The 23,248-nt window shown below is 44.1% G+C and overlaps 1 protein-coding gene and 1 non-coding gene across 3 annotated transcripts in view; both read left to right on the plus strand.

The window, feature by feature from the left end:
• The window catches only part of LOC109427430 (chaoptin), a 290,374-nt gene extending 286,207 nt beyond the window's left edge, over positions 1-4,167 (plus strand). Inside the window, exons 4-9 of one of the 2 annotated variants that reach the window (XM_019702986.3) lie at positions 1,141-1,215; positions 1,287-1,946; positions 2,008-2,366; positions 2,432-2,549; positions 2,604-3,154; positions 3,459-4,167. In XM_019702986.3, the coding sequence (XP_019558531.2) occupies positions 1,141-1,215; positions 1,287-1,946; positions 2,008-2,366; positions 2,432-2,549; positions 2,604-3,154; positions 3,459-3,762 (2,067 nt within the window). In that variant the 3' untranslated portion in view covers positions 3,763-4,167. The remainder of the gene's footprint in view (positions 1-1,140; positions 1,216-1,286; positions 1,947-2,007; positions 2,367-2,431; positions 2,550-2,603; positions 3,155-3,458) is intronic. The other variant, XM_019702987.3, reaches the window with a different exon arrangement.
• An 11,591-nt stretch (positions 4,168-15,758) lies between these two features.
• LOC109410147 (polymerase delta-interacting protein 3) lies at positions 15,759-18,276 on the plus strand. The gene is made up of 4 exons (XR_003891879.2): positions 15,759-16,441; positions 16,506-17,104; positions 17,251-17,456; positions 17,550-18,276. It is a non-coding gene; the product is annotated as a polymerase delta-interacting protein 3 (transcript).
• Positions 18,277-23,248: the final 4,972 nt, after the last annotated feature.

A 23,248-nucleotide genomic window follows, 5' to 3' on the forward strand; every position in this document is an offset into this window, starting at 1 on the left:
TTCCGCAAAAGTGCTCGATTCACGCTAAAAAGCACTCACTCACTTGGTTGCCATAAAATTCAAAAATAATGCAAATTGTTCCATTTATGGTTTATTCAATCACAATTAGTGCCACAATATGTAACTTATTTTTAAACTATATTAGGTGTAGTTTCAGCACCGACGAACCGACGTAACAGCTAGAACAAATAAATTCAAATTTGTTGTCCGCGACGCCATGATGAAAAATAGCCGAACACTATCGCCACCTCTATAACGGCTCGCGATGATTTGATAGCTCGACACTAAACCCCTGTGTGTTCATATAGGAAACGGTTCGCGTCTGTGCTGATTTGACAGAAGCGATCGCTCGCTTCGCTGGTCGACCGTTAAATTAGGGGGGGGGACAGTTTTGGATCGCCACTGTCACGTCGGTTCGTCGGTGATAACGTTGCCTGTAGTGGACTTTCGGTTGTTGTGATCTGCAGCGTCGGAAAATACATTAGGCATCCCACAGCTCCCCTGTAGGGGACATCCTGCATGCGCTCCTCCTCTTCAGCCGTCGACCAAGGTAGCGCCGACTTCCTCAAATCAAATTCTCTTCCTTCGGACCAGCAATGTCCGAATGAACAAGCTCGAGAACTTCGCTTGCACGTGATCCGTCGAGGTCAAACGTCCAATTCAGTAACAAATTTTGAAAACGACGTATAATCAATGCTACACCATTGATTATACGTCGTTTTCAAAATTTGTTACTGAATTAGTCTTAAAGAGGTTTTCAGAATCGCCATAAAACTTAGTACATACCTTTCATTGTGGTTTTATGATGGCTCTAAGAACCTCTTCTAGTATATTTGACTAAAAAATGTTACTTGGGTTGTCAAATAAATTAGTCTTTAGCAAATTTGAGTTTGTCAACATTAAAAAGGTTCAATCAAATTTTCATCTAATCACTTTAATTTGAAGAAGAGAGAGATAATGAAGAGAAATCGATCATGTTACTTTCGCACTTATTTAAACTCAATCTAGAAATATATTTTTGGTTTAAATTCGATTACCTGGGGTGCGAAAATTTGATTGTTGCCTATAATTTTATAATCTGAACCGGCAGCTGTAAAAATATCCTCTATTCTATTCTACAATTACTTATTTATTTCACAGAACCTTCCAGAGCTGGAAAAACTTGATATGGCCTACAATGCTTTGCCATCCTTTGACTTTGATTACTTTGATCAGGTAACCTCACCATTCAATTAAAACCTACACCAAATCATAAAAATTTCATCATTATCTCCACTCCCTTCCAGGTCGGTTCGTTGGCATCGTTGGAGGTGGACGTCAGCCATAATCGCATCAGCGCACTTGGTGAACAGTTCATCCCGGCCACAAACGAGTCCTCGTCAGTGCAGCTAGCACACGTTAACAATGGCCGTGAACACGGAGTTCCACTAAGCAACATTAAACATTTGGACATGTCCAGCAATAACATCAGCCGAATTGATGGCGGTTATTTCAAACCGGTGGAATTGTCTCTCGTAAAACTTTCGCTGGCCGAGAATCGGATTAGCAACACCAGTCGTGAAGTGTTCGGGAATCTACCGCTCTTGCAGTGGTTGGATTTGGACAACAATGCGATCAACGACATCGCTTTCGACACGTTCTACAATACCAAAATGTTGCAAGTACTGAAGTTGTCCAACAATATGATCACAGATATTCCGATGGAGCTATTTCGGAATGTTCGGGGACTTCGAGTACTAGAAATAGCAAACAACCACTTGAAATATCTACCCGATGGGCTGATCCTTCAAGATGGCTTGGAAAGATTAGATCTTTCCCATAACCAGTTCACGAAGATTCCCGCGACATCTTTGTCTAACTTGGCCGCGTTGGCCCTATGTGAGCTGGATTTGAGTCATAATCACATCGGTGCTATTCATAGCGTTGATTTGTCCAACAAATTCAGGGTATTTATGATTATTTTGCCTGATTTAACAAAATATAGAGTAAATATCCTACCTCTTTCAGTCTCTCTCTGTTCTGGACCTGTCCCATAACCGTTTGGTTCGACTAGAGGACGCTGCATTTGCAACTCTTCCTCGTTTGTCACTACTTGATCTGTCTCACAACGATGAACTAGAAGTAATGGGAAAGGCATTCATCGGCTTGGAAAACAGTCTCATTGAACTACGGTTGACTAATGTCTCGCTAAATGCCGTACCGGAAATCTCCAATCCTTCACTACGGGTTCTAAAACTATCGCACAACGACCTGGCATCCATTCCGCCGGAGTTGGCTGCTAGCATGCCATCTTTACGCGAGCTGGATTTATCCGAAAACGATCTGATACATGTACCGTTGATAACACATTCTTTGCACAATTTAAAGTAATAAAATTAGATAATACATAGTGGAAATCCGGCTTGACTACTTTATGATCTCAAACTTCCAGATCACTATCCTTAGCGGGTAATCCGATCACCTTTATGACAAACACCAGTCTTTTAGGAGCAGCTGACACTTTGGAGCATCTCGACATTGCTAATCTGAATCTGAATGGTTTTGAGGTTGTAGTGAACTGCAGGTTTCGAATAACAAATCTAATTCGCATGTTTCTTTCTCAGAATGGCGCTCTCAACAAAATACATTTTCTGCGGACCTTGAAGATATCAACTTATCCAAACATTCAAAATTTCAACATTCCTCGCGTCTTAGAGAACGCTCATAACCTTCGTGAACTGTGGATTGAGGCTCCGAAGCCACCATCGAAATCACGACCAGAATCTTCAGTTGGGCCCAAAACTCCCAAACCCGTATCGATTCCGAGCAGCGATATGCGACGAGAAATGGACGGCACGCTTCCTCAAAAACTGAAAAGCATCACATTCAGCGGGTCTGGCTTCAATCGGTTAGCGGATAACATTCTCAAAGGAGTCCAATCCGTCAGTCTACACGTGTCACTCTACAATACCTCAATCGCAGACTTACCCGACAAATTTTTCAAGAACATCGGAAAGAGTGTTAGAAATATTTCCCTGGATTTGGAGTACAGTAATGACCTACTGAAGGCGTTTCCAAATCCGAACTCGGCGCACTATCTGCATCTACCCGAACACGTGTTTCTTACTGATCTACACATATCTGGAAACTCGCTGTCATGCGACTGTGAAATCGGGTAACTCATTTCTCTACACTGCAAATTTTGTTTACTGGTATTCAGCAAACTTTGCTGATTTTTTTTGTGCTGATTTCAGTCAGCAATGCGAATTTACTGAATATCAGCAATTATTTTTCAACTTGCTGAACCATCCAGCAATTTTGACAGTTGATCAGCAACGTTGTGCTGAAATTCAGCAAAAATTTTGCTGAAATTCAGCAATTTATTTTGCTGATTTTTTTTTGTGCTGGAAGCGTTTCAAAAAATTTGGTGTGTACATTATTGCCCCATGCCAACATCTCTCATTTCCATTTTTTTATAGTTGGATCGAATTTTGGCAACGGAAACGTCGTCAGTACCTATGTCCAGCGCATCCGTGGACCGAAAGCACCACATTCAACGGCCATCACAAACACCACGCGAGCTCGCTGATGGCGCACTCCAGCGATGACTGCGAGGACTCGGCCGACAGTCTCCGGGAAGCGACGTGCAGCAACAAAAAGGACGAAAGCCTGCTCGAGGTGCTTAAAAGGGACCTGGAGTGTGGCTGGGGAAGCGCTGCGCCAAAGTTGGGCTTTGTGCCGGCGGTGGCGTTCGTGTCGGTGTTTGTCGTTCTACTGATCTGACTCATTCGGTATCTGTTCAAAATGTACAGCGAGTTTTACGACTACCTGGAGCAACTGTATAGCGACCGGGGTGCAATGAATGGGTCCGCCGCGGCTGTGTCCTACGTAGACGATACGTGCGATTTTGGTAGTGAGTTCGATCTGGAGTTGGATGAACTGTGAGCTGAGCATATCTGGATCATTGTTGAGTTATGTTCTGTTTGAGTTTTGCCATGTTTTAGTCATTATTTTATGTTTGGCTGTCTTGTTTTATTTCATTACAGTTGGTTACAAACAAACAAAGGATGCATTTTAAGTTATTTCTAGCTTTTAGGATGTTTTGATGGAATATTTTAGTATTCAAGCAGTGAATTCAATGTGCCAAGAAGTTTGTAAAAAATGGTTTAATAAATCAATGCGTTGTGAGTTAATGTGGTCAAGTCACTCATTTTCGAACGTTCCGTGCCACAGGATTTTATCCTATCAGACTGTATAACAATGGCATTTCTCCGTTTACTCAACAAACACGCTTGCAAACAAGTCTCTGAAGTAACTCATAAAGAAATCCCTGAAGGAAACCTTTGAGGAATTCCTGAAGAAACTCCTGGAGAAATACCTGCAGGAACTGCTGGAACAATTCTTTTAAGAGTTCCTGGAGGAATTCTTGAAGGAACTTCTAGAGGAATACATGAATGAACTCTGAAGTTTATCTGAAGAAACTCCTGAAGAAATTCCTGAAGGAACTGTTGTCTGTATAACCGGGGTAAACTTTTAATTAGCTCCTTTAGCGGTGTTGAGATAATTCCATATTCTGAATCTGCATGCGAAACAGAGCCGAAATCCAAATTTTCATGAATTTTGGTGCTCAGGAACCTATTTAAAAATCAATTGGGTTTTTAAATTAAGAAAAATGTATTGATTTTTTTATTTTATACAAAAGAGCACCTTTTTCTGAACCACCATGATTTTTTTCAGATTTTTAGAACTTTATTTTGGTACCTAAAATCGCTTTTGAAGAGATTTTTCGAAATCACCTTTTGACAGCTGGCCAACTGCTTGACAGCTCCGCCCAGTACAAAATGCGTCGAGGGGTGATTCGACAAATCGCTCCCATACAAACTTCAAACTGATTTTTAAATAGGTTCCCGGGCACCAAAATTCATGAAAATTTGGATTTCGGCTCAGTTTTGCATGCAGATTCTGAATATGGAATTATCTCAACACCGCTAAAGAAGCCAATTTGAAGTTTGTATGGGAGCGATTTGTCGAATCACCCCTCGTCGCATTTTGTACTGGGTGGAGCTGTCAAACAGTTACCCAGCTGTCAAAAGGCGATTTCAAAAAATCTTTTTGAAATTGATTTTAGGTACCAAAATAAAGTTCTTAAAAATCTGAAAAAAATCATAGTGACTTAGAAAAAGGTGCTCTTTCGTATAAAATAAAAAAATGATACATTTTTCTTAATTTAAAAACCCAATTCGACAAACTGGTCACCCTACACCACCATGCTCATTGAAATTTGGCAACTCTATTTTTGTTTTTGTTTTGATTTCCGGAATTGTTATGAAACATAATTTTATCAAATATTGCGGTGGCGCGAATGAAAAGCTCGTTCTTTCAACGATTGTTGCCATCCTCAGTTCAATCCGGTTGGTCTCCAGGCGGTTTGGGTGTTGAATAGCACCAACTCAGAACTTCCGAAATTTGCGGCTGCAAGAGGAGTTTCTGCGGGTGCGAGTATAAGCGCAATATCAAACTGTTTTGCATTTAGAGTGTACATTGCTGTGACATTTGAACATTTTTTAATTCGACATGTGTCGTATAAGCGGGGTACGAATTAAAAAGTGTCGTATTAAAACGTGTCGAACCAGAGGGGTAAGATGGTAATACATAGTTCGCTGTCAAAACGGAACGCTTTTTCTTCGCACCCCGCCCCCTCGACAAGCCTTTTGTGTAAATTATATTTAGCGTGTTACACCGATCTGACAGCAAGGGACTAAATATAAATTACGTAAAGTGAGTACCGAGGATTGTTCACAATCTGCGAACTTGACTGCGGAAAAAAACGCGACCATGACGCCGCTGTTGATACTGTCTTTCCCCGTTGGTTTGAACGATAGCTCATGCAATTCAACGGTGTTCATTATTATTGTGGCGTTAGCACTAAATTGGTTTCCGAAAAAACTTCATTGACTTCCGCTGCCTTTCCTATGTGTTAAACATCACATCTGAAGTACAGCGCTGTATAGAAAACCAGATTTACTGTACAGCGCACTACTTCCGACGTTATGTTTAACGCATAGGAAAGGCAGCGGAAGTCAATGTAGTTTTTTCGGAAATCAATTCAGTGCTAAACCCACAATATTTATTTGACAAACACACTGCGCTGGTAACCTCATATGCGTTCCGTTTCACCCCGTTCCATGACGTTTGGGCCATTTTTAGTTGGAACGATGTGCAGCGGTCTCCTGTTAGCCTAGTGGTTAAGGCTATGGATCGCCAATCCGGAGACAGCGGGTTCGATTTCCGTTTCGGTCGGGGAAATTTTCCCGACTCCCTGGGCCAAGCCCTGGGCATAGAGTTATCATCATAGACTAATTTCAAGACCTCGATGTGCCAAAGAAAACCATTGAATTTTCTGTCTCCAGTCCGGTACCCAATAAAAATTCATTACCGTGTATTTTTTTCCATGTTAATTGCCTTTTGTGTAAATTATATTTAGCGTGTTACACCAATCTGACAGCTCTGACAGTAAGGTACTAAACATAAATTACGTTAGTGGGTACCGAGGATCAGTGTTGCGAAACTCGTGCTCACGAGTAAAAAATACTCACTCACCTTACTCATTTGTGAGTAATGCTCACGCTGTGAGTTACTCGCGTATGAGTATACTCACGCGTGAGTAATGACGTCATACTCTCGCGTGAGTATTACTCACTTGTGAGTAATACTCACGCGAGAGTATGACGTCATTTCTCACGCGTGAGTTACTCATTTTACTCACGGTGAGTTTAGTAAGTACGTTATTTTTCTTGGTTTGAAATGATGTTTTCGTTTGTTCTGTACTGCAATGGTGATTATTTATATACTAGGCACAGTTTTCGAGGAAAGGTGGATCTGCTCGAGAGCTTTGGCACCATAGGCTAAAAACTCTTATTGTTTACCTACGCATGCAAAGTAATATTATCAATTAGGAAATCTCTATACTTCGCCACACTTTGTTAAGGGTATAATTTTTTTTCGCATACGTCGGGTCACTTTACGGTATTCAATAAAAATGTTTGGCATATATTTACCTACCTTCAAATAAAAAATGGTAGGGTCAATTACAGCATCTCCTAGGTCGAAACATTTAAAACTTTTCTTTTCTGCATACATTTGATTTTTTTTCCCATATGGCTAGTTTCTAATACTGTGCAAAAAGATAGGGTTTGTAATGGCCAAATAGTGGATTCGCTTCAAAATTACTTGAGCAGGCAAGTAAGAAAAAACACTGGTAACGCCTCCCTTGTAAATCTAAAAGAGCTGTAGTTTTTCTGCGCGGAAAAATAGTCCGTTCTATTATTCCGTAAGGAAAAGTAACAGTTTTGCCTCATACTAAATACTTGATCAGTTTGTAATTTAAATTTTACAAAAATTAGTAAATTTACTTGAGTGCTCTACTTTCGAACATGAAACTTAAACACTAAACGCACCCAGCAAAGCAAAAACCAGCAAAACGAATTATTGATTTTTAAGCAATTTTTTGCTAGAATCCGGTACAACTTTGTGCCCTATTGCTGAATGTTTCTTAAAAAATTGTTTAGACTTGATAGAATTTGAACAATACTTTATTGGAACTTATGGGTGACAAAAGGAACAAATTCTGAAGGAATCTCATGAGCTTTTTCAAGTCTTAGTTTTTTTTCATATAAAAATGGACCACCCTAATTATATGAGCCTCGAACCTAAAAAAAAAACTGCCGAGCAAATTACTACCAGTAATATGGCCAGTAATCACACCCAGGTAACCAATAAGCAGCTAAAATGGCATTAATTCAGCACTATGCGCCTTTACAGCAGGTAATTAAATGCTAGTCTGCTGCTATCGAACTGTCAAATCGGCTACCAATGGAGCACACCACACGATTCCGTAAAATTACTTTTTCTTAATTGCTATCTCTGCCAACCCCCTGAAGGAAGCGTTAGTTCTTGAAGCCGCCGCCTTTGGTGGGGTATCACGGGCTCGTTTACGAAATTTCAGCCTGCCTTTCAATCTGCTACGTGCGGAAGCGAACTTCGTCGTATGAATTATCGTGCATTTGAGAAACGATCGTTTACACATTTGTTCAATGCGTTTAGTGTTCTTTGTTAAATTTACAAGACGCACAAACATGAGAATACATTTCGTCCATTTAAAACAACGCTGAACTCAATCATATGTGAATGTCACGCCTGCACTAACAGAAAAATCACTGTTTTCAGCTTAATGCAACCGCCCATTCAAATCAGTACCACGTCCTGCACCAAATTTTTGGCTTCACGCCAGAGTTATATCTCTGTCTACAAGAGGTTTAAGTTCAAACAAAAGCCCTCACGTTGAGCTGTTGGGCTCAAAGGGGACCTCTTCAGGACCGCCCTTAACGGAGCGCTTAGAACTAGCAGTAAGTTACAATTCACTAGAATAAAAAAAATAACAATAGAATTATTGACAAGCAACCTTGTCTACTGATTCAATACATTCACCCCATTAAAACATACCATTTTAATGTTTGATAGGATTCCAAGCCTTTAGATACATTTTAGATTACCGTATGAATATGAGTAAAGCATACTCGTGAGTGAGTATGTGCACGTCAATACACACGAGTGAGTGTGAGTTGTACAGCGCTTACTCAAATGCGAGTAATACTCACGGTGAGTTTAAGGTGTACTGCTCATACTCATGAGTGAGTTTGACTTCATGTGTGAGTACTCGCTCATTTCGCAACACTGCCGAGGATTGTTCACAATCTACGAACTTGACTGCGGAAAATCGCGGCCATGACGCCGCTGGTGCTACGGTAAATACTACTTATTAAAAAGAAATCGCTCAAGAAACTTCTTGACCGATTCCTGGCAGAAATTGTCTCAGTGGCTGCCATTTTAATTGGGTTCTTTAGGGGTATCCAGATTATTATTAGCGGAATTGGGGAGCAAATCGGACTGGACTTGAAAAGAAATTAACTTTACAATTTACAATTAACGTCTTTATTGTTGGCAAACCGGCGGAAACAGGTGCACAGCGGAATGTCCGACGACGGGAGACAACCGACTGGGGACGCGCGACAGCAGAAAGAAAAGCGGAACAACTTCAATGAACGACTTTATTGGGAAACGGTTGGTTGTGGAATGATTACAATATCATGACTGTATTTGTTTTGTGCTTTGCTATCTCTCGGTCGCTCGTATTTGGCGGCGACGTCAGCCCGAACATCCATTGGCGGCGGGTGTAAAATATCGCCCCCTCCAACATTTATTACTCGGTGTTAGAATACAAACTAAAAATTCAAATTGAAAATTTCAAAAGCATGGACTGCTTCGATTGTCGATGGCATGCTGCGTTGCATTTACTCGACACTCCTCCTCAACGCTGCTGCTGTAGACCGCACTGCTGTCGAAGTACCCCCAAACGTAGCCTCGCTATTGGCTTTGTCAGAAGGTCGGCTGCCATAGTTTCGCTTGGACAATACTCGTACTGAACAACACCTTTCGTCTTCAAGTCCTTGGCGTAATGGAATTTGGTCGAAATATGTTTCGTACGATTACTGAACTTTTCAGCGTCCAGCATCTTCAAACAGCTCTGATTGTCTTCATATAATAATATCTTCGTTTTCTCACCTAGGTCCTCCAACAGTCTTTGCAGTCAAACCGCTTCCTGGGATGCTTCGGAAAGGGCTACAAACTCCGCTTCTGCTGTGGACAAGGAGAAGCAGGTTTGCTTCCTGCAAGCCCACGAAATTGTACCTCCACAGTACTGGAACACGTACCCGCTGTTGGATTTCCGATCGGTACGGCATTCTGCCCAATCGGCGTCGGCGAAACCAACCAGACCAGAAGAATCACCGTTGCTGCTCAGTTTAAGCTCCATGTCTGCCGTCCCCTTCAAGTAACGAACCGTTCGCTTCATTTCGTCCCAGTCACGTTGGGTAGGGCAACTCACCTTACGACTCAGGATCGAAATCGCCGCTGCAATGTCGGGTCTGCTGTTGACTGCAATGTACAGCAACTGCCCAACTACCTTCTGGTATTCCAAATTGTTTGGAAGCAGGTCGCTGTCCTCTTCTACCTTGCAGTATCCAGGATCGATAGGCACGCTAGACGCTTTGGCATCCTGAAGACCGGCAGATTGGACAACACTCTCGATATACTTCCGCTGGCTGATGAAGAAGTCTCCATTTTCATCTCGATCAACTTCGATGCCCAAGTAAACCTTGATGTCACCGAGACTGGTAATCTTGAAGTTCTTCTGTAGTACCAGCTTCAACGCACCTACGATGCGCTCACCCTCACTCGCCACGATAAGGTCATCGACGTAGATGAGAACGTAGCACCACTTGCCACCAACTCGCTTTCTATAGAGACAGGGATCTGCCTCACAGCGCTCGTATCCATCCGCTACCAGAACCTCATGAAGACGTTGATTCCACGCACGAGCCGCTTGCTTAAGCCCGTACAAGGATCTCTTCAAACGGCATACCTTGCTTTCCTTTCCGCTGACAACGAACCCCGGAGGCTGCTTCATAAAAATCTCCTCCTCAAGGTTGCCGTTTAGGAACGCCGTTTTGACGTCGAATTGCTTGACGCACATCTTCTTCTTGGCTGCGACGGACATCAAAGCACGAAAAGTCGCATGACGAACCACAGGCGCGAAAACTTCACCGTAGTCTGTTCCGAGTCGCTGGTTGAATCCCTGAGCCACTAGCCTGGCTTTGTAACGAGCTATGTTGCCTGCTTCGTCCTGCTTCAGCGTATACACCCATTTGCATCCGATGGCGCGGCTTCCGACCGGCAGGTCGACCAATTCCCAAGCGTCGTTCTCTTGCATCGATGCCAGTTCTTCCAACATCGCATTGCGCCACTCGTTGCTGTTTGGACTTGATAACGCTTGCTTCAAGGATTTCGGCTCCTCCTGAACCGAAGTTTGTGCACTGCACGCATACCGCTTTGGGATTGCACCAAGGTTGGGTCTAGTGGATCTCCGGGGCGTATTGACATCCACGCACGGCATGTTCGGACGAGCGCCGTCAGATTGCGGCTCCGCTACATCCAATCGTTCATCTGGGACTTTCCAGACCTCATCGTCATCGGATTCGATTTGCTCATCCATCGGCTGCATTTGTTGAAACATGATCGATGGTACAACCAGATTTTCCTCCTCAGGACCTAGACCGGACCCGCAAGTACCAAGAAATTTAACGTCACGGCTAATAGTTACCTTTCCTGTTGCTTCATCGACCAGGTGGTATGCCTTCGACACCTCGCTGTACCCGACGAATCTCAACTTGATGGCCTTCCGATCCAGCTTACTTCGCTTCGCATTTGGCACATGACAATATGCATCTACGCCGAACCGCTGGACATGTCCAAGATTGGGCTTCTTCTCGTACCACCGCTCGTATGGTGTACCGCTGATTGACCGCGACGGCAGTCGGTTCTGCATGTAGTTGGCCGTCATTACCGCTTCTCCCCAGAAACGGTTGCTCAGGTTTCCATCGATGAGCATGCACCTGGCCATTTCGACAAGGTATCTGTTCTTCCGTTCAGCTACCCCATTTTGCTGTGGGGTGTACGGCGCCGTCAGTTGACCAACGATGCCATTTTGCTTCAAAAACGCCTTGAACTTCTTGCCGATGTACCACCCCGATCGGACCGCAAAATTTTGGGCTTCCTTCCGAATTGCGTCTTGGGCATTTCAACAAACTCCTTTGCTTTCTCGAGCGCTTCGGATTTCTCACGCATCAAATAGACCACCGTGTACTTACTGTAGTCGTCGATGAACGTGATGAAGTACCGCCTTCCGCCCAGTGTCGTCGTCCGCATTGGTCCACAGACATCGGTGTGAACCAGATCCATCACCGCCGATGAAACACTTTTTGTCGCCTTCGGAAATGGTGCTCTGTGCATCTTACCTTCAATGCACACTTCACAAGCACCGGTGCAGTTGCAGCTCTTCACTTTCACGCCTTCTGCCATGGTTGGTAGATTCAATACCGCTTCACAGTCTCTGTGGCCCAACCGTCGATGCCACGCATGCACACAGTCGTCACTCGTCGTTGCCATGGATACGCGCTCGGTGGGTTGGCGCAACACGAACAAATTTCCGACAGACTCCGCCGTCGCGCAAACTTTTTCGCCTCTCATTATCCTTGCTCCACTCGCATCGAATACGACGACGAATCCTCGTTGCACCAGTCGCTTCACGGATAGCAAATTCGACTTCATCTCTGGAACGTAAAGCGCACACTCTATCGGCACTTTACGCCGTTGGCCAGCATCATTGATGACGGTGATCTGTCCAGATCCGCGACCTTCCGAGCGAGCTTTTGCACCGTTGGCAACCCAAACGTCCTCTGTAGCTGCATCGTCCAGATTGTGGAAGAATTCCCGGTAATTTGCAATGTGGCAAGTCGCACCGGAATCCAAAATCCATTGCTTTTCCACCTGATTGGCGCACCCAGTGAGGAACGCGTAGTGATCATCGTCGTCGTCGTCGCGCTGCGACACGTGGTTGGCTTTGTGTTACTTGGATACCACCTTCGGTTGCTTGGTTACCGCCCCGCTCGCTTTCGTCGCTTTCCACGTTCGGAATTTTTCGCAGCTTGCCTTCTGGTGGCCCAACTTTTTGCAGAAAAAACACCGATCCTTTTCGGTCTTCGAATCTGCATAAAGAACGGTTTCGGAATCGTCCCCGTCACCGTTGCGCTGCTTCTTTTTTGTCCACTCGTCAATGAGCTTACCTTTCACCATGTCCAGGGTCAAATCTTTCTCCGGTCGAGCTTCGAGAGCAGTGACCAACGTCTCGTACTCCTCCGGCAGACTGCTGAAAAAAATGGCGACCAGCCACTGGTCATCCAGGATTTTCTCCGGCTGCAAATTGTTCAGTTTCTCGAACAATCCCGCCAGCTTCGACACGTGCGCTTCCATGTCCCCGTGCTTCTCCAGGCGTAGGCTGCAGATTTTCCGCATCACCGAAACTTTCGTCGTCAACGTCTTCTTCACGTGGAAATTTTCCAGAGCATTCCACGCCTCCGCCACCGATTTGGCCTTCCTTATGTGGATGAGTTGGTTGTCCTCCACGGCCAATCCGATTGACGCCAGCGCTTGCTCGTCCTTGGTCCTCCACGCGTCCGTGACCGGTTCCGGTTTTGCATCTGCTACCGCCGTCCAATTGCCCTCCTTGGTCAGCAACAGCTTCATCCGGAAGCTCCAATTGTCGTAGTTGGAGCCATTCAGCTTCGGAAACGACACCAGCCTGTTTCCCATCTTGATGGACGAATACCTTCACCAGTTCCGATTCCGGTCGCAATGGCCCATAACCTATTAGCGGAATGGGGAGCGAATCGGACTGGACTTGAAAAGAAATTAACTTTACAATTTACAATTAACACCGAGTAATAGTGTTAGAATACAAACTAAAAATTCAAATTGAAAATTTCAAAAGCATGGACTGCTTCGATTGTCGATGGCATGCTGCGTTGCATTTACTCGACAATTATCTCATAATCGGAATCTCCGTTATAAAATTAGTCGAAATCCTTGACGAAATCCAAAATTTCACAATTTTTTATGCCCGGGAACTATTTTTAAAATGCATTTAAAGTTTGTATGAGGGTCGAACTGTCATTTTATCGATTAAACCGCCATTCTATCCACAGAAATTAAAGGTGTTTCGTATATTTAACCATGAAAACAAAGGAATTGGAACGCTATAAAATCACTTTATACTCAGAAAAATTGGTAAAAATTAGCTCTTTTCGATTAGGCTACAGAGAATAGCAATATTTTATTCACTAAACAACCCAACTGTCATTTCTTCGCAACTGCGTACTGCGATCGAAGAAAGCCGGTTTCTTGGGTGATACAGGCAAGAAATTTCTCATGCATCAAGATAGGCTGAGCCTTCTGAGCTGCAAACAGCCCTTATACCTGGCTCGATACCTGGTCAGACGCTTTTCATTGTATCACTTTTTCTCTGTCAAGTTGTGGATGGTTGACGATGTTGGAGTACACACTAAGAGCATCGCCACGGGCGTCCCTATCTGGGTCCCTATCCCTATTTCCGGGCCCTGAATAGGGACCCATGTTCACACCGGTGGTATCTAAACGGGAATGAAAAATAAGGACGCGACATGGGATTAGCGATGGGTTTCCACATTTGGGGACCCACTCAAATCTTGCACTGAGTTGCTATTCCGATGATTTGTGTGACGTCACTTTCTTTATTTACATTTTGCGGTGAAGTGAGCTGAGTAGTGGTGTGGAAAATGAACAGCAGTGGATAAATAGAGCAAGAGGTGAATATTGATGTACTTTGTCTTACGTGACTAGATGTTTTCCAGAACCCTATCACAAACAAACAGACGCAGCACTAATAATTCCCACGTACACCGATTCACGTTTATTTAAAAATTTAATAGTTGGCCAATTGCCCATCTGTGGCGTTCGCAGCGTTTTTGTTCAAATTTTACATGCGCTCACAATTGTCACCTAGTTTATGATTGGCCACTCTATTGGCCAAACTCAGTCCTTCTAGATTGGGTGAATATGTTTCCGCGACTATGATTTTGAATAGCAAACGTAACACTTGAAAGAAATTGCTATTAAAATCATCGTCATGTGAACATAATCCCCAATGCCAAACACGCTATTTCACAAAACGCTCAGTAGGTGCCGGTAGTGAGCGAACGTCAAGCGGCAGCAAAAATTATGTGAGCGCCGTCTGCGAACAATTTGCAAACTACAGAATATTTGGTTTAAATATTCTTTAAAAAATAAAACGATAAGAGATGACTAGAGGGAGACCGGAGACGTCTGCTTGTTTATGAAGAAATGTTAGAAGTGTTACGTGTGCTTGTCTGTGACCCTTTATGCCTTTGTCACTTTATGCAGGATTCATCAAAAGTTTGGACATATTTAATTTGTTTTAATTTGTACTACGTCCAATAAAAAGTAAGGACCGCTTTTAGCAACGCACGGTGGAAAATCAATATGTTTTTGAAGTCCCTAATCCCAAAATAGAAACCACTGGTGGGAAGGTGGGGTGCTATCCTAAAATAGCACCCGAAAAGGAGTGGTATAATAGGGATAGCGATGAGGACTCCCGTGGCGGTGCTCTAAGATTCTGATTTTCCAGCTCAGTAAAATTTTCGCTGAGTTCTGTATTTTTTCATCTTTTTACTGAGTTTTCAACAGCAGATTTAACTCGGTACACTTGGTAATCAATATTTACCGTCCATCAGTAACAATATTTACCGTTCATTTGTAATTTTTGACAGTTCATTTGCAGAACTCGTTAAATCATTTACAGAGTATTCAGCAAAAGAGCTAACCGAGCGTAACGAGTTAAACACGGAGTTAAATCTGCTGTTGAGAACTCAGTAAAAAGATGGGGAAAATACCGAGCTGATCTTAGTGTGTAGGTACCTACATGCTTTGAGGTGCACCACACAGTTCAGTGGAGCTATAGGTACGAAACTTGTAGGTATAAAATGGTGGTTATAAATTGTAAATACGATTGTACCTATATGAAATATTTAAAGAAGAGCCATTGAGCTCGTAGCGATATCAGTCAGTGCCTAGGATTAGACAAGAAATTTCTAAGGTAGGCGATATAGTTTGTTAGAGTTTTACGTGCCTATACATCCCTGGCAATTTTCGAGCGGGGCTTAGATGGATTCTGCTCCAAGCTCAAAACACGTAAAAATTGGGTAATTCGAATTAACAGTGCACACCGAAGTTAGCTGTCAAAGTTTTGCCCCCGCGACGAAAACGTCAGTCCGAAGGAACAAAACGGCCAGCAGCCATCATCATCAGTAGCAGTAGCAGTAGCGCCACGGAAAATTTGGCCCAAAATAATCAGCAGAACAACGGAGAAGCGCTCCAACTTCTCGCTGGTTGCTGACTGATCGCGAGGTGCGCGGAAGACGGTCGATTCCACAAAGAAAAGTAGCAACCTTTCGTCGAATCTGCAGCGGAATCCAGTCCAGAGTCTCGAGCAAAACAACAAACCCAAACAAGATGGATGCGATGAGCCTCAGCTTGGATGACATTATCAAAAAGAAAGCTATCGGAAAGCGGCCGAAACCACCGACGGCTGGGAAGAAAGCAGTGGTGGCTAAAGTGGGTCGGAACGGTGCCGGAAAACGGTTGTTGGGCAAAAAACCGCTGGGAAGTCCGGCAGCAAATGGACGTCGTAAGCCGGCTGTGGCAGCGTCGGCAGCAGCAGCAGTGGGGAAATCCCGGCTGGGCGGAGGAGTTGGCAAGCCCGCCGTGATCGTCGACGCCAGGATGAAAATTATACAAAAGAAGCGGGCACAGATCCGAGATGCCCGGGATAAGCTGGTGGAAATCGCTCGGAACAGTGGCGACGCCCGGCTGAGATTGCTCAAACGCAAGGGGAAGCTGCCGCCGCCCGGCAATGGGATTCTGAAGAAGCGATCCAGCGGGGATCATCCGAGAGGTAAGTGTTTTGTTGGGGTGATGGTGATTTGATAAGATTGCACTGACTTCTGATATTCTTGCAGGCAAAGTTTACGTGGATGAAATGGACGTCGATTATGACATGGAAGTGGACATCCGTCGCCCGATAGGCCCCCTTAAGCGAACGGTTCGCAACGAGATGTTTTCCGTTCCCAGTACGATGCCACCGTTACCGACATTCAGTCGGAACATCCGCAATTCGTCGCCCCCTCCGACGTCGTCCTCCTCGTGGAATACCGATCCGTTCGATTGCTACGAAGTGCACACCAGCCGGCCGATCGTGTCCAAGGCACCTCCTCCGCCGGCTTCGATTCCACGGTACGATGACATTCCGCCGCGGCGCGGCATAACGCGGGTTCGATCGCCGCCGCCGCCCCATCCGATGTACGCCGAAGACCGCCCACATCTGTCGTCGACGATGCGAGCGCGGCTCGAACGGGCGCCGAATCCGAACGAATCGATGGGTATTTTCGCCAAAATGGCACCGGAAGATCATCACCGGAGCAGCGGTGGTAGCAGTAGCAGTAGGCATCATCACCATCACCACTCGCAACCGCTGTCACCTTCTCCGTCGCCCCCGATCACCGGCTACAGGATTGTGGTCAGCAATTTGCACGGCAGCGTGACGCAAAATGACATCAAGGTGAGTATTGATTGTTACCGTTAGATCTTCTATAGCATTTTGACGCTTTTGATAAACTAAGGTCCACTTGGGTCGTTTTCGGCAGTGATCCAGGACGTCCATCACTTCCAAATTTCGCTAATACCACTCTCCATCTTTTCTTCCAGGAACTGTTCGAAGACATAGGAGATCTGCTTGAATCGCGCCTGGTCCGACCAGGAGTAGCCGAAGTCATCTATCGTACCCTCAAGGACGCCGAAGAGGCCGTCGATACCTATCACAACCGCCAGCTGGACGGCCAACCGATGAAGTGCTTGCTGGTGAAACCGCGATCCTCCAACAAACCAACCGCTCCGGCCATCAGCTACTCGAGGTGAATTGAATTCGATTCCTCTCTTTTGCCAAATTGGAGTTGTAAATAAATGATCCCCTACGATCTTTAATTTTCCTTCTCTACTTTCAACAGCTCATCAAGATCCCTCAAGTCCACCTCACTCTCGTCGTCATCCTCGTCCGGAGCGAAAAAGTCGCACGTCGAAATAGACATCGACGCACTGCACACGGTTCTGTTCAGAAGAGACCACTAGACAGTTGCTTCCCGACAGTTCTGCCCTTATTCCTCCTTCATACTACGCAGGCTCACTGATGCACCGATAGGCGACCACAATCCATTTACATGCTAACCTACTCCCTATTGGTATTCGTCGCTGAAAAACTACTCCGACTCCGCTGTAAGTGTTTGAATTTCGAATTTGTTTTTTTTTTTCTGATTTAATATACCCTAAACGAGAGAAAAAAGAAATGCTTTGAGGGATACTGTTTGACTATTCCTAAAACCGCATTCATCGACTTTGCTTTAAACCTTCCACCCTCCCGAAAGATGACAAAGAATCCTCCCGTGTGAGAACTCAACGGCACGGAACGGCACATGCAAATAGGTACGCTCACAACATGTGTGACAGTAAATTTAACTTACTAAATGAAAGATCTACCTACTCTATCTAATAATGGATAAGACAAACAAATGTAAGGCGTTTTTAAAGAGACAGCAGCAAATAAAGCTATTATTTGTAAGATCCAAACCGACAAAAAATATAAATGAACATACCTAAATACATTATAATATAACAACAAAACCACAACAGCAGCAGTGAATAAAATAATTTAGTTTGAATGAAATGGTGTAATGTGAAGCTCGGGGTTTATCAAAGCCGTTGAATTCGTATCACGTCCCACTGTTTGAGCAAACATAGGAAACTGGGTGACCCAGCATAAACTACTACTACTGGCGTTCGAAACAAGTTCGTTTCTATGTCCATTTAGGCTTTTTGTGTTCATTTGATGGATCAAGCTTTGCTCATCTCTCCGAGTGTCTTCAACATAAGTACTGCGTTTGAGTAGAGTTTAATATTGTGTAGCATAACTTCGCTGCACAGTAAAGGCTGGAACGCGTAACATAGCCCCATTGAGGCCATTGCCCTCTTATCAACAACTTCTACCACTTACCTCTTCGTGTTTTGACCGTGCTGCGAGCAACCATAGGGAAGATTGGATAACCAACCCCGGTGGGAACATGAGCCGTGGGGGAGCTAATGGAACGGCCATTCTAGCCATCCGTAAACAAACGCAACAGAAAATCATATTACGAACCGGAACCAATGGCAACAGAATGTCGAGGCAGCATACAGTGACATGACTTTCCCATCGTCCAACTCACTACAGCCCAGCTGGACCTTCTACAAGAAGCACTCCTGTTCAGAGTAGTTCAACAGCGAAAGTTCTAATCTGTAAGGATAAAGAGACTGCTGAGCTGATGGCAATGGACGAAGCGACGATTCCACGTCCAGCCATGATACACGCATTCTTCCCACAAAGCTCTAGCCATGACGACGACCGAATAAAGGCTCTCATAAGAAGCTAAAATGACATTACAACAACTAGGTAATTGGCGTATTGTGAAACAACCATGCTAGACATTCAGTTCGAATGGATCTTCACAGTAGAGGGTGCGTCGATGGAAAAGTTGAAGAAGTCCAAATACACCCTCAACTACCGATTTGGTGAAATCCAACTAAGGAAGATTATAGATCAACCGACTACCGCTACCGCCAATCCGACTGGAAGGCCGACCCAAGAGAAATCTGTGGAAGCCTCCGGTTCGGGCGAGGTTAGTAAATCTCACACCAAAAGCACCTGGCTGGGTGACTATAACACCGTTGAAACCGTGACCGTCAACGAGACAATGTGTACCAGTCACAAATTGCGCGAAGTGGGATTCAAGGTCGACGACCAGTGGATGGCCAGTCTGCTGCTGATGGGGTTCCCCGAGGCGTATGAACCAATGATAATGGGCCTCGAGGCGTCCGGTAGAAGGATCACGGCGGATGCGGTGAAGGCCAGGGTACGCCTTCGTCAAGATTTCCGCCGGTAATGGCTCAAAGATGCAAGATGGTGCGTTTTATATCGAGCGGAGAGGATCGAAGTCGTCGTCCAACAAGGCCGGCGTGAAGTGCTACAAATGCAAGCGATTGTGGCACTACGCTGCGGAATACCCGATAAAGGACGAGAAGGAAAGGAAGCCAAAATCCGGCGCGCATACTGCTTTCACCAGGGGGCCAGCAAAAGGCAAAATCCCCGTAGCTCACAACAAAAACACGTTCAAAATTGTTTGTGCTGAAAACTGATGCGTTACACAATTTCTTACTGATTTATTTGCTATCTTCGCGTTGTCGTGTAATTTCGAACGATTGCACGCCAAAATTTTGGTAACCTTTTGCTAGTTTTACACGTTTTACTTAAGTAATAACTTATGGTAATGACTAATTCGCAAATGTCGTGCACTTCCCAGATCTGTCAGAGTGCCCAAAAGTGTCAATTTCCCAAACATGTCAAATTCATGTGGACTACGACACATCTATTCGTGGTTGACGTCCGCGCTACCCCGCTGGCTTTCACCGTCTTCCAACAAGCGCGAGGTGAGTTGGATTTTTGATTCGGGCGCCACTTCGCACATGTGCAACGGCAAGGTTACCCTTGAAGATGCGAAGAAGGTCCAGCAGCAAATCAGCGTGGCGAACAATGCTGTGTCGACGGTAAAGGCCGTTGGCAGCGTGAAACTCGATGCCGATGGCACGTGCAAAGTTACTTTGTCCAACGTGTTGCTAAGCATTCCTGACCTGGCGCTCAACTTGATTTCCGTTAGTAAAATTTGCAATGATGGCTACACAGTCACGTTCACGAAGGATGCATGCGAGGTGCGTTCCGCTTCCAACGAGGTGGTGGCTATTGGACGAGCAAGTGATGGTCTCTACAGGTTGAGCTTGGCCGGGAAACAAGTTTCATGCGCGGCCACAGAGGAAAACGGCATGCTGTTGTGGCACCGACGGATGGGACACTTGAATGTGCACAGCCTGAAGACACTTCGGTCCATAGCAACGGGGATCGATTTCGAAGAAGCGGAAGTGAAGTCCTGTGTTGTGTGTTTGCAAGGTAAGTATTTTCGTTACCCCTTCAAGAAAAGTGGAAATCGCGCAGGAAAAGTGTTGGAACTGGTCCATAGCGATCTGTGCGGTCCGATGGAGAATACGTCGATCGGTGGCAGTCGTTATTTCCTAACATTCATCGACGACAGCAGCCGTAAGATGTTTGTCTATTTACTGAAGTCGAAAAGGGAAGTACTGGAATGTTTGGCTAGATGGAGAAGTTTCTTCGTAGGTCCGGAACCCATGATAAGGTGACGGTGCCGTACAATCCGAACAGAATAGTCTTGCTGAGCGGGCAAACCGAACGATAGCCGAACGGGCACGATGTATTTTGTTCGTTGCCAATCTGGAGAAACGTTGTGTTCCTGATCAACCTGTGGTGTATGAGAATTGGATGGAATAAGTAGAATGTGCTAGGCGTGTATATTGAATCTTTGAAGATTGGAATAAGTAGTATGTGTTGAGCGTGTACGTTCAATCTGATGATTTATGGAACACGGTTGTTTGCGAAAACCCATTGATGGGTAAAAAAATACCCATTTTGGAATAAAACATGTTTCTGTCACAAAAGGAGTAAAATTGAAAATGTAAACTGAGTAAAAAAATACCCGCTTTTTGTAGTCCTATTTGGCATTTAAATGGGTGTTTTTTCACCCGTTGATGGGTGAAAAAATAGTTGGAAATAAATTTGTATCGGAGTGGGAATCGCAAGGAGGAGGAAATCTTCAATAGTGCTGCTGTGCTGTTTTATTTAAACTAAAAACTTTTTTGATTATCACCACCGGTATGTATCAATTATGTAAGTGCAAAAGTCCATGAATGTTTACAGATTCTTTGGTTTCACATTCCAGACACTTATCGCAACATAATTAAATAACTACACAATCTTCCTACTTCCCTACTTCCAGGCAGGGAAACGCGGTGAGCCTTTTCATTGGAATAAGGAAGCCGATTTTGATCAAATTTAAGAAGACACAAGGAGCCGAGCCCCAGAGAATGAAGAAGAAAGTTGTCGTCGGATAATGCCCGAAAATCCGGAGAGTTCCGGAAGAAAGCGTACCCCGCTGATGGAACACATACAGACAAATAAAATTCAGTGTTAAAATAACTTATTATGTAATATTTCAGTGAAGAGTGAATCAAGATAGAATTTATTCTTTAATATTATCTAATGAGCCATTATTAACATGCTTACAATATATTTTGGATTTCCTCCCCGTTGCATGAATAAAAATGGGTAAATTTTTACCCATTTCGCTGAGAGATTTGGTTTTCAATAATGGGTAAATAAATACCCATCATTTGACATAAACCATCTTTACCCGTTAATGGGTAAACAGCCTTTACCCATTAAATGGGGAGAGGCAGTTCTAGAGAAAATGGGTGTTTTTTCACCCATTAATGGGTTTTCACAAACAACCGTGAAAGCCCTTTAGTTTGACAGCTACTTGTGCGATGCAGAATCCTTCCAGTAGGATCGACTGAACTGTGCATGAATGTGAAGGCATGCGAAAATGGAAAGCAGAATCGGAAAAGAGGAAAAGAGAAAGTTGGATCGAGCGCGAGAGGCCGATCTTGGGGTTGAGAAAATCGTTCTTCAGTCTGATAAATAATTTTGAGACGAGCAGTTTAGCCAAGAGTGTGCGCGTTTTGAACTTGGCAGGATCGTTTACCACATGGCGTAGTTGGTAGAAAGTTAAACGGGAATGGATAAGTAAGATGTGTACTGCTACGAGGTTAATTTTTGATTAGTTGAGCATAGAAATGGACGCTTGCCACATCCATTAATGTTCGATTCATCAAATAAAAAAATTATGCGTTTTGTGATATTTGAGGTGGAGTATGAGCAACGTGTCGTGCGAGAGGTCACGATTTTAAAAGATTGGCCGTGCGAGAGGTCACGGTCTGTAAAAAAATGTGTCGTGCGGGAGGTCACGTCTGTAACAAATTTCCCATGCGAGAGGTCATGGAGTGTGAAAACAAAAATGCCGTACAATCTCACAATTTTAAAAGATTAGCCGTGCGAGAGGTCACGATTTCCCATGCGAGAGGTCATGGTGCGAAGAGGAAAAAAATTGTGTGAGAGGTCAAGATACGTGTATATGTCTGTTCTGTTTGAATTAAGCACGAGAATGGACGCTTGCCACATCCATTAATGTTTAATTCAACAAAATATCACAACTACATGATTTAGTATTCGATGTTTATTGGATTTTGAGAAAATTGTGAACATTATTTGAAAGCGGAATTGTATTAAATTTCAAATAAATTGGGTTTTGTTTGATTTTTTCTATTACGTTGTTTATAGTTACGTTCGATATTCGCTGCCAGTTGATTGAATTTGATGTGTAGCTCGTTCGGGTTTGCAGCGGGTTCTATTTTCATACATGGTAGCGTTTTTGTTTTGATGCGTTGAATATCGGCAACAAGACCGAAATTGTTTGCTTCAATTGGATTTGATTAAATAGATTTTGATCAGTCAAGAGTTGGATTCCATTGCAAATCTAATGCAAATGAATTTGGACTGCACCTAACTATAAGTTGAATAGTGATTGGATCTGGATTAGCTTCGATTTGTATTGTGATGTGATACGATTATAAACGTATAGGATAGGGATGAATTTTTGATTAAATTTAGATTGGATTGATAAATAATTGGAATTGATTTAGAATGAGCTGGAAA

The sequence above is a fragment of the Aedes albopictus genome, chromosome 1, assembly GCF_035046485.1.
Source record: "Aedes albopictus strain Foshan chromosome 1, AalbF5, whole genome shotgun sequence".
Classification (NCBI taxonomy): domain Eukaryota; kingdom Metazoa; phylum Arthropoda; class Insecta; order Diptera; family Culicidae; genus Aedes; species Aedes albopictus.